The sequence below is a fragment of the Pleurodeles waltl genome, chromosome 1_2 (genome assembly GCF_031143425.1).
Source record: "Pleurodeles waltl isolate 20211129_DDA chromosome 1_2, aPleWal1.hap1.20221129, whole genome shotgun sequence".
NCBI lineage: Eukaryota > Metazoa > Chordata > Amphibia > Caudata > Salamandridae > Pleurodeles > Pleurodeles waltl.
In genome coordinates, this window is record NC_090437.1 from 242,698,205 (window position 1) to 242,710,502 (window position 12,298).

General features: G+C 46.2%; 1 protein-coding gene across 1 annotated transcript in view; it reads left to right on the forward strand.

Moving 5' to 3' along the window:
- The first annotated feature begins 220 nt into the window (after positions 1–220).
- LOC138253983 (tropomyosin-like) overlaps positions 221–12,298 on the forward strand; it is a 109,543-nt gene continuing 97,465 nt past the window's right edge. The window contains exon 1 of the mRNA XM_069205805.1: positions 221–494. Within this exon, the coding sequence (XP_069061906.1) occupies positions 221–494 (274 nt within the window). The remainder of the gene's footprint in view (positions 495–12,298) is intronic.

The window sequence follows — 12,298 nt, forward strand, 5'->3', positions numbered from 1 at the left end:
AGTGCCTGGGGCTCTCCCTGGAGCGACCAGATCCAGAGACTGCGACAACAGTGCCCTGGGCTAGTAGACAAATCAACAGCAAACATCATAAGCGCCTAAATAGTGCGCTAGACTAACTGAGTCACCCCTCCCTGCCTGGCCAATGCCCCCCAAGGGCAGACATAAGAGCAAAGCCATGGACCCCCTGACACATACACCACTGGGGGACAATGAACCGACCATGCAGAAGCAGTCGCAAATCAAAATACAAGACACTCTAGACAAGATACTGGGAGCCATTGAAGACACCAAATCCACATTACAGCGCAACATCAATCAAGTGGCGACAGAGGTGGGCCTCCTGAGAGCCGATCACCACAAATTAGCCGACAGAGTAAAAGAAGTGGAAGCAACGCTAGCGGAAGTCGTCCCAAAACAAGCAGACGTATCAGCGGAGGTGACCTCCTTGGCTGGCAGAGTGGCGAAGCTCGAGCAGCGAGCTGAAGACGCAGAAGGTAGAAATAGAAGGAACAATATTCGCGTGGTGGGCCTCCCTGAGGGGGCCGAGGGGACGAATATAGTGGAGTTTCTGGAGAAATGGCTAAGCACAGTTGTCGCACCAGGATGTCTGACCCCCTTTTACTCACTGGAGCGAGCACACCGTGTGCCAGCTAGACCACTCGCTCCTGGCAGGCCACCACGAGCAGTAATAGCTAAACTCCTGCACTACAGAGACAGAGACATCCTCTTACAGAAAGCCAGGGAAACCGGCCCGTTTAAAGTAGCCAATGGCGAAGCAACATTATTCCCTGACTTCACCTTGGAGGTCCAAAATAAGCGCGCCTCCTTCTTAGCCGTTAAAAGAACCTTGCGAGAAGAGGGGATACAGTACTCGCTGCTCTACCCAGCAAGACTACGAGTGATTCCAAACTCCAGAGGAGGCATGGGAATGGCGTGAAAGATCTGGGACACGGCCGACGCGACCTGCACTGGAGAACCGCGGGGCGGGCGGGACCCAGCGGACCCCGAGGGGGAAAAGACCCAGAGACCGCCAGCGGCTGGCGCCAACGCGGACACAGAGAGAAACTGGCAAGAGAGAGGCCAAGGTGGGTGGAGAGTCATTGCCCCGGGAGGCCTCAGAAGAGGAATCGGACGACGCGGTGGTGTCCTCCCCCGATGGCTCTGGGGATTCGACTTACACACCAAGAGTGACCCCGCAGACCGCTGACGAACTTGCATAGATCGAACCCGCACCGGCGCTGAAATGCGAGACAAGATAAGTAGTGAGGTGGCCCCTCTGGACCTGGCCACTCCCCCGGACCAGACTCTTGCCTCTCAGTCCTGACTGGCGAGTATTGCATTGATGTGTTTGAATAATTTGCAGTGTTGCAGAACTTATTGGGCAGCCTACAGTTCCGGAGGTGCCCTGGGGATGGGGAGTTGGGGTTTGCAGTTACTAGTTATATCGGCTACATGTGCGAAATGGTATGAGCATGAGGAAGGTACAAGCTTGTGGGGGGATCGATCGGGGCCATGGGCGTGCCGGCTCTACATACAACAGGCCTTGAGAATAGGATGGCAGACTACAATATCATAACTTGGAATGTTAGGGGGATGGGCACTCCTGCTAAGAGACATAGGTGGTCATTCTGACCCTGGCGGTCTTTGACCGCCAGGGCGGAGGACCGCGGGAGCACCGCCGACAGGCCGGCGGTGCTCCAATGGGGATTCCGACCGCGGCGGTAAAGCCGCGGTCGGACCGGCACCACTGGCGGGGTCCCGCCAGTGTACCGCGGCCCCATTGAATCCTCCACGGCGGCGCAGCTTGCTGCACCGCCGCGGGGATTCCGACCCCCCCTACCGCCATCCAGATCCCGGCGGTCGGACCGCCGAAATCCGGATGGCGGTAGGGGGGGTCGCGGGGCCCCTGGGGGCCCCTGCAGTGCCCATGCCACTGGCATGGGCATTGCAGGGGCCCCCGTAAGAGGGCCCCTACATGTATTTCACTGTCTGCTGCGCAGACAGTGAAATACGCGACGGGTGCAACTGCACCCGTCGCACAGCTTCCACTCCGCCGGCTCGATTCCGAGCCGGCTTCCTCGTGGAAGCCTCTTTCCCGCTGGGCTGGCTGGCGGTCTGAAGGCGACCGCCCGCCAGCCCAGCGGGAAAGTCAGAATTACCGCCGCGGTCTTTCGACCGCGGAACGGTAACCTGACGGCGGGACTTTGGCGGGCGGCCTCCGCCGCCCGCCAAGTTCAGAATGAGGGCCATAGAATTCTTTCCTTTCTAAAAAGGAGAGGGGTGCAGATAGCTATGTTACAGGAGACCCATCTCGCACCTGGAGAGGGAGAGAAACTAAGGCGTAGATGGAGGGGACAGGTGTTTGCCACAGAATATTCAACTTACGCAAGGGGAGTCCTGATTTGGATTAGGGCGGGGGTCCCCTTCACGATTGATTCCTCCAACATAGACAGAGAGGGAAGGTTTGTCATATTGGAAGGGAAATTACAGGGGCTCCAGTTGACCCTGAGTTGTATATTCGCCCCCAACCAGGACCAAACATCATTCATGACGGACCTGTCTAGGCACCTCACTCGTCAACACATGGGGGAAGTACTAAAACACAGTGCTCGACATTGACCTAGATAGATCTACCCCCCCACTACAGGGAGCAACATCAACCAAAACAGCAAAAAAACTAGTTGGGTGGCTAGACGACTGGGGGATGGTAGATGCTTGGCAGTTTCAACACCCAGCGACCAGGTATTATTAGTTTTATTCGGGTCTCCATCAGGTACACACTAGAATCGATAGGATAGTTTGCACCGCGGGACTGGCTCGAAATATGACCCATGCTGAGTACCTTGCCCGCACAATATCAGATCACAACCCTCTATTACTGACATTGAGAGTATCACAGGACAGACCCCCCATACCATCATGGAGAATGCTCCCGACAGCGCTAGAAGACCAGGCATACAGGGAGGAATTACAATGCTACCTAACAGAACATATAGAAACTAACCAGGGATCCACTTCCGCCAGAGGCATAGAGTGGGAGACACTCAAAGTGGGGACACGGGGTCACTGTCTTGGACAGTCGGTGGGGATAACACGTACGCTTGAGAGAGAATTAAATGCATTGGAGAGGGTCATACATGAGGGGGAGCTGAGACAGAGCTCCGCAGGGCAAGTGGATGAAGAGTATAAACGTGCACGTAGAGAGCACTCCCAAGCTGAAGAGCGGCTTAGATGCCATAGTAGGCAAAGATACTTGGCATCCATACAGTCAGAGGAGGGGAGATCCGGTAGACTTTTGGCATGGCTGGTGCGCCCGCACAGAGACAGTGACCCTATTGCAAGTGTACTAGACAGGGGGGGAACACGCAGACTCAGCCCAGAATCCATTAACAACGCATTTAGAGATTACTATACACACCTATACAGGAAGCCCACAGACTTGAGGACGGGGACCCTTGACAATTTCCTAACTCGGATACCCCTACCGGTATTGAGCCCAGAGGGCAGGGTCGGCTTGGGGGGCCCAGTGACCGTGGATGAGACAACTGAAGCAATTGCACAGTTGGCCCCTGGGAAGACCCCAGGTACAGATGATCTCCCTATGGACTTTTATAAAAAGTATAAATCCTTACTAGTCCCCAGACTGATAGAAATGTATACGGAATCGGCAAAGAACGGAGAACTTCCACGCACACTGCGTGAGGCATTGGTAGTACCACTTCCTAAAACAAACAGCAGGGAGGCATCAGTAACAGACTTTCGCCCACTATCAATGCTAAATAGCGACTTTAAGATCCTCAGTAAGATCCTGGCCAACCGGCTATTACCTCTTATGCCCACCCTGATACATCCTGACCAGAACGGTTTCATACCTGGTCGAAGCACCTCTCTGAACCTTAGGCATATTTTCTCTATCATACATATGCCCAGTGAATCGAAGCCGCCAACTGGGATCATGCTAGCAGTGGACTTTGAAAAGGCCTTCGACTCGAATTAGATGGGACTACGTGAGGGCGACAATGTTAAAGATGGGTCTGGGTGAGGGCTGGGTCGAATGGGTGGATCTGTTATACTCATCCCCACTGGCAAGGGTCAAGACAGGTAGGACAATCTCTGGTGCTTACCCAGTGCACCGAGGAACTAGACAGGGATGCCCCCTATCTCCATTGTTGTTCACCCTGGCGATGGAGCCCCTGGCGGCCTGGGTACGAGGGGACGGAGCGGGTAGAGGGATTCAGTGGGGACCAACTGACCACATTATCTCGCTATATGCAGATGACATCCTGATCTATCTTAGAGATGGGGCGAGTGGTCTCCCCTGGGCCCTGAACGCCCTGGAGGAGTTTGGAGAGGTGTCAGGATTAAGACTTAACCGCAATAAAACATATGTGTTCCCCCTGATGCCCGGATATAGATGTCCTGCAACGTGCCCAACAGACCTGAAATGGGCCTTACGGACATTTAGATACCTGGGGATCCAGATCTATCATGACGTGGGAGACCTAAGAGAAGGCAACCTTGGTAGTGCGCTCCGATCCCTGAGATCCTCGGTAGAATTTTGGCGCTCTCTGAAACTGTCAGTGATGGCCAGAGTGGCGCTCTCCAAGATGATCATGCTCCCCCGACTTCTCTATTACTTCACCAACTTGCCACTGTTAATACCCCGAGCATGGTTCCGCGATCTGAACGCATTACTCAGAGAACTAATATGGGACAATGGGCGCAGGCGAACAACACTTACAACCATCTGCAGGCCACCCAACACAGGTGGCCTGGGAGCCCCCGACTTTGAGGCATACTACCTGGCATCCCAATTACAGTGGATACCCGGCTGGCTTGCGGGCCAGGGCCAACTGGATTTGTATACAACCCAAGGAGCAATTGACACGGCGTGGATTGCGGCATGCATGACAAACAGAAAGATAACCCCCCCTGGGAACAATATAATGATAAAAGTGGCAATGGCATGCTGGAAAAGATGCACGAAAAGGGTGGGAGTGGGCCCTCCATATTCCCCAGCACTGCCACTGGCGGTGCTCGCCATAGAACCTAGGGGGAGGGGGCCGGGAAGCACGGGACTTGGCCCCTGGTTGTCTGCTGGAATAGAAGTAGTGGGAGGACTCTTCAAGGAGGGAGTGATGAGGGGATTTGCTGAATTAACGGAAGAGGGTGTTCCCGGGGGGCAGTTCCTGCTTTACGGGAGGCTAGTACACACTCTTAAAACTCACTGGGACACGGTGAATGCGGAACCTGCCACACATGAGGTCCTGCACTCACTGTTGACATTAGGGGAGGAATCACATCTGATCACCAAAATATATCAGGCCCAAGTTGAGGCAGCCTTAGACCCATTACGGTCGCTGAGAGGACGGTGGGAGGGCACAATTGGGCGGGAACTAACTGACTCAGAGTGGAAGAGAATACTGGCCTACCCCCGGAAGATATCACGTAATACACGGTTAAGATACATTCAATACAATTATTTGCACAGAACGTATCTCACACCTCACAGACTGTTCTGTATATATGGAGGGACTTTGGGGACTTGCCCGAGATGCGGAGGAGGAGGGGCGGATTTTGACCACATGGTCTGGACTTGCCCAGCGATCCAGATAGGCTGGAGGGAAATATTGCCCACCCTGACTGAATTGTTTGAGTTTGAGTTGAGACCCACCCCTGAGCTGTGCCTGCTGGGCCTCAGACCGGCTGCGCTTTGTGGAAAAGTGAAGGGACGCTTTCTGGACCTTTCCCTGGCCCTTTATAAGAGACTAATCTCGAGGGGCTGGAAGACCACAGACCGTCCTCTGCTGTCTGACTGGAAAAGGGATATATCAACATGGTCTAGAGCTGAACTACAGGTCCTAAAAGCAGAAGAAGCCAGGAATATTCGTCAGGTTCCTATAGCTCCGGGGTGGGAGAATTTAATGACGAGTTGGGAGAGTATAAATAAGAGGCTGGCAGGCCCAGTAGGAGAAACCAGTGAAATCCAATCCCCACCGAGGTTGGAACCAAATGGTGGAAGTACATAGATAGACACCCAAAAACAGGCCCAGACCACACATAGATCACATCAAGAGTAAGGGTGTGAGGACAGTTGGAACTCAGACCCCCACTCCACTGACAGCAATAGCAAGCAACGTGAGTGACCCGCCACTCCCACGGTGCGCCGGTGCGCCCTGGGTTGACATCTTCCCTCACCCAAAAACGAATACAATATAGTACCTTCAAGCTAACAATTACAAAAGCCATTCGCACAAAGCCGTAAAGTTGACCTTTTGGGGTCCTTTGTTTTCTTTTTTCTCCCCTTCTTCCTTTTCCTCACCTCCAACCGGTCCAATATGACTGTCACCAGAAATTGTATATCACATACCGTGTGTTCTCCCTCTCCCCCACGTTCCTCTTCCCCCTCTACTACCCTTATCTTCCTGCACTTAACCCTCTACGCCACCCTCCCAAGTTACAAGGAAGAAGGGGTTCAAGTTTGTTGTGTGATTGTTGATTATGCAGAACAGCGAATTGAAGAAAGGAAACACGCTTTAACAAGTAAATGAGCACAATTTGTTGAATAAAGACCATTAAGACAAATGACAATAAAAAGTGCAAACAATGAACAAAAGGTAGAATATAGCATAATGAACAAAAAATGCATGTAAAATGAACAAGTATGAAACTGTGTAACAACAAAATGTTAATAAAAATATATTTAAAAAAAAATGGGTACTTATCAGATTCCAGACCCCCAGGTATTCCTGTCAGGCCCTCAGGATGCAGTATGTCCAAGACCTTCTCCTCCCATGATGTGAACTGTGGGGGAGGAAGGTGGGGCCACCGACAGTCTTCTGCATGGCTATCTGGTGCCTGAATGCCATGGAATGGACCTTCCCCAGCAGGTCGTCCCACCTCTTCCTGATATCGTCCTTTGTGCGTGGATAACTGCCTACAGAATTGACCCTGTCGACTATCCTTTGCCACATCTCCATTTTCCTGGCAATAGATGTTTGTTGGACCGGTGCTCCAAACAGGTATGGGTCTACACTGACAATTTCATCCACCATGAGCCTCAACTCGTTATCAGTGAAAGGTGGGTGTTTTTTTGGGGACATGGTAGTGGTTGTTTAGACAGTGTGGGGGGGTGTTGTGAGTGTAAGGGTGCAGTGTTAGGTAATTGGTGAGGAGTGTGTCCTGCGATGTTAGTTGGAGACGGTTGTTGCAGATTGTGTGTGCTAGTGATGTGTGTATTGTGATAGTTGTACTGATGTGGGGTGTGGGGTGTGTGCTGAGTGAGATGTGTATGTGCACCTATAGTGTTAAAGTACTATATCGATATTATTGGCTTCTCGGAGTATCTGAACGACATTCTGTTTGCAAAGGTTTTTGGGTTGCGTAGGGGTGTGTTATTTAGTGCATTGAGTAGGAGTGTCAGATGTGTAGATGTGTCTCAGGATTGGGGTATTCAAACTATACAATGTGGTATGGTGTGCTGACTGTCTCGGTTCGCACTGCTATTGGTTTTCTGCCATGGAAGAACCACTGTGGTGATTTGTGGCTCGTAATCTTGTGGGTGGACTCTTTGTCGGGCTGGCTATGCTGATGGTGGGACCGTCTCTTTTCCGTTCTCCAGTGTCATGGTGAAATCAGGTTTTTGGCTGCTTTTTGGCTGTCTTCACGATGTGAGTTGTAATACATTGGTCGGATTGCTGCCAACACAGCGGTCTTTTGGCGTCCGCCAGTGTGGCAGTCTTGCCAGAAGACCGCCAAACTCGTAATGAGCCACTTGGTATGATTGTTGTAGGTGTCTGTATCTGCTTTTATTGAAATGGTAGTAACATCCTTGAATAGCTGTGTGGTGGTAAATTTTTAAAAGGGTTTGAATTATGGCTTGTTCTAAGTAAATAATTGTTTCTCATGGGTATTAGTTATTTATTTTATGCTTAGTGGGTTTAAGAATTCATAGTAAGTTCTGCTTTGTTTACCTGGTTGGAGGGCATAAAAGGGATATTTGTGGTTTGATGTTCACCATGGATGATGTATCTCTGAATTCATAGTTTCTGGCATATTTTCAAGGTACCATTCATCATCCAGGTTTGAGAATGGCTTCGCTTTAGTAAATTATCTGCTGAAGAAAATATTAGGATTAATTTATCGTTTTTTTAAGTTGCCACATAACAGGAAGGATTCCTCTTTAAGTGTCATTTTAAGTGTTCACTTATTGTTGTGTTTTGGTATTTTCTACAGCCAGGAAGAGTGTTGCTGGTGTCTTTTCTAGTTTGCACAATTAAATGATTAAAGTGCACATAGGTGGTAGTTGACCTGTGAAGTGTTCAGGGATTTTAGGGAGTATATCTTTTAGGGTTTTGGTTGTGGAGTCCTGGTAGCTAGTACTTGCCTCTCTTCTATCATGCAATACTTGCCTCACTTTTATTTCTGTCACATTTGGGGATAGTTGTGTTCCTTACATCAATTACACCATCATTTTTTGTAGAGGCCCTCCCATAGCATGCATTAGGATAATATTTGCTACATTTCCAATTCACATTTTCTGTCAATGTAATTTCGTGGTGGTAGGTGTAACCCATGTGACCTAGGGACTCATTATGAGTTTGGCAGTCCCATTGCAGGACTGTCAAATTTGCAGGAAGGATGCTACCGCCATGATGGTAACGTTTGCCCCGGAGCATATTACAATGGTGCCGCTGGGCTGACTAGAATGCAATGAGCATTGTAAGGGCCTCACTGTGGGCCCCGGCACTGGCTTTCTTCCAGCCTTTCCATGGAAAGGCTGGCAGAAAGCTGAGTTGTAATCAGCAGGCAGCACTGAGTTCAGTGCTGCTTTGGCTGAGTACAACTAAGGCTGCCGTCACCATGTCGGGAATCATGATCCTGGTGGGGGCAGCGGTCTTTAGGAGGGTCTGTCTGCCAGCGTTGTAATGTGACAGTCAGACCTCCTGGAGTGTGGCAGTCAGACCATCACCATGAGTGTGTCGATCCTCAGAGTGCCACAAATGTAATGAGGGCCTTAGTAACTGCTTTCCTTTCTGGGATGTTATATAGTTAGCTCTCACTGTCATTGCATCTGAAAGTAGTGTAATATATAAAGAAATGCAATTCTTTAAAGTATATTAAATTATTTTTATACATATAAAATTATGCAACTTCTAATATTTGCACATATATGTATATGTGCTTTTCAGATGTTTCACACTGTTTTGTAGCTTTTCCATTGGAGGTGTTGCAATGTGGAGTAGGTTCTTTCTTTTCTGTTGGAAGAAAAAGAAATCTGTTTCATTTTAAGTTTATTATTTGTCAGTAGTTTGTAGAAGTTGAGTTCCCTAAGTTTATTTTTAATTGCTTTTGGGGCAAGTTTATACTTTTTAATACTTGATGTATACTTTGGTATTTTTTCTGGTCAATGATAGGTGCATTTTGCCAACAGTTTATCACTTTTTGAAACTGTAGTGTTGTCTTTTAAAAAGTACATGTAAAGGGATAGAAGTTGGAGAGTATGTTGTTAATTATTTGCTATTTAACATTTTTAATTTTATTTCCAAGTAAATATTAGTTTAAATATAAGTTGTACTTATTTGAGTAGGTAGTTGGTGGGATGTATATACTTCTTCTTTAGGGGGCTAGTCAAAGAATCCAGCAGAGTTTTCTCGTCTTGAACATTTTTTGTTTTTGAAGTATTCAGTTGATAAAATTAGTGAGCCTTTAATTTTGTTGATTTAATTGATTGTCTGATTTACTTGGTGAATGTTGTTTAAAGCTTGATTTTATTGATTTCTTTATTTTGAATTGTATATTTTTCTATGGTACACACTGATTTAAGTTATATTTTAATGTTTTATAGTTTTGAATATAGTTTTTTGCTTATATATATAACACACACACATATATAATGCACATATATATATATATATATATATATACATATACACATATATATTTCAATTGATGTATACATGTTTTTAATGAGTAGAATTTTTGTTATTGTATTGCTATGAATTAAGTTACATATTTTATTGGGATGAGTTATAAATATTTTGGTGATGTTATATATGTATTTTTAATTCAAACATGTGTATAACATTTTTTTATCTTGATTTGAAATAATTGTGTTAAGTAAAAGTGCTTCATTTTGTATTTATTAATGATAACGTAAGAATTTTGGTGATATTGTGTGTATCGATATTTTTGACATCTTATGTGTATTTAAATTTGACAATATTTTTGTTTCCCATATTTGTAAAATTCAGTATTTTCTGACATCCTATTTATGTTCACAATAATTGTGGTTTTATTGGTTAAGAATAGGAAGGAGATATTTTTGTTAACAATATCTATTTTCTTATATTTTTGTGTTTCTATAATGTATTGATCAATACTATGTCAGTGTTCTTGAAAAAGTGACACATTCTTCTTAGGATTTCACCTTCTCCTCCTGGATGTTCATTTAAGGACACATTTACAAGTTCCCTCTCACTGCCGATAAGTCATTTTTTATGACAGTCTGGCGGTACAGAGTGCAGACGCATATCTACGAGGCCACGCAAAGCCAGTTTGCATGGCTTTTCCTGGCCTCATAAATATGGTGTAATGCAACAAAACGCAAGTCGTTGCATTACCTGACACTGCATCAGGGGGCATTCAATGGGCAATGTGGTGGGTTTTCCTATGCAACACTCATGGGTTTTGACACGTTCACAGATTTACAAGGATCTGTAAACCTGGGAATGCGTCAAAAGTGTGCAACTCCTCAGGGGAAAATATCTTAATTTCTCCTTGTTTTTTCTCCTTTCAATGTGTTCTACATTCTGCAACTCACATAGAAAGAGGTACACACCTGCATTGATTGTTTTTGTGCAAGAAGGTGACCCTCCCTGCACAAAAACAATCATGATAACAATGCACATACCCTTGGACCATGGTGCAAGGGTGCCTGCATTGGCGTTAAGCAGCAAATCGAGCACTGGCTGAAAGGACTGGAATGCATTGTATCTTGTAAGTACTGTGAATTCCTGCCCTTTTGAATTGGCATAGGGCAACACAGCAAAAGGATTTGTGGCACTGCTCTATGCCAATGCATTTTAAATATGCCCCTAAATTCTGGGAAGTTCCATTACACAATTGATACTCTCTCGACTTTGCCTTTTTCACTCTTTAAATGATTTATGTTTTCATTTGCTTTACATTATTCCAGTGTGATTATCTATATCGAGTTATAAGCTGAACTTAAAACTGTTTTACTGAATGAATAAAACTAGTAACTTTGACTGATTTGGTATTAAACCTCCATGGTTTGGAAACCATCCTCGTTGTTGTTCTTGTAGAGCCAAATGGGATTCACAGTGATTCGATTGGCTGTGCTGATGTTAGCTCCCACAACACCCTTTTAATTGATATCTAAAGTTCCATAAGATCAGTGCTACAATCTGTTTGACAACTACACCAAAGCCCAAAGGCAAAGAACATTGAGCTACACCACCTGTTTTGCATCTTGTTTTTTTCTTCCAGTTCAGTGTTTTACAGTCATTAGTCATTAGGATATATAAGCTTGCAGTTCCCTATACACAGTCCTGTATTGTGTTGTTAGTGAAGTAGAAGCCACATTTTTAACACAACAGTGCTCCCTCAGTTTGTTTTCAGAACGATTTTGGAACAGTTTCCTTCCACATGTATTCATCAAGTAAGTGTTGCTTTCAGTTTATGTTTCAATTAAATAAAAATACTGGATTTAATGATGTTCCTGCAATTTACACCTGTCTCGCCATGAAATACTAGCCAGGCTAATAAAATACGCGGTGGCAAAATTAGAAGCCACATGATTTTTCTAGGCATAACATCTGGAAGGTTTTGTGAATATAAAATTAGGAAATCTGTACCTGTACAAATGAGTACGTGTACAGGTGCAGGAATAGGTCTAGCTGCAAGGCGTTGATATAGGGTTTTTCAATTTTAAGAATAATAACATTATCACGCCAAAAGAAAATGACCATGTAAATAAAAAGAAGGGATTCTTTTGAACAAATTGTGCTTATGCTAATGTTAATCAGTGTAGGCTTCGATGTTAAAATGCAACTGCTTGCAACCATCTTTCAACACAGTCATCTTTTCATTTCTGACGCATTCTGTACACAGACGATTTGTGCACCCGTTGCCTTGTAAACAATGTCTTGAGATATAACATCACTTTTCCAGGTACAGGTCCATGTTTACTTCTTTAGAACTCTGTAGAACACTGTCTTACTTAGAGCGATTTCCGAAGGCCTCACCAGTTGAGCCCACAGTATGACTCTCATGA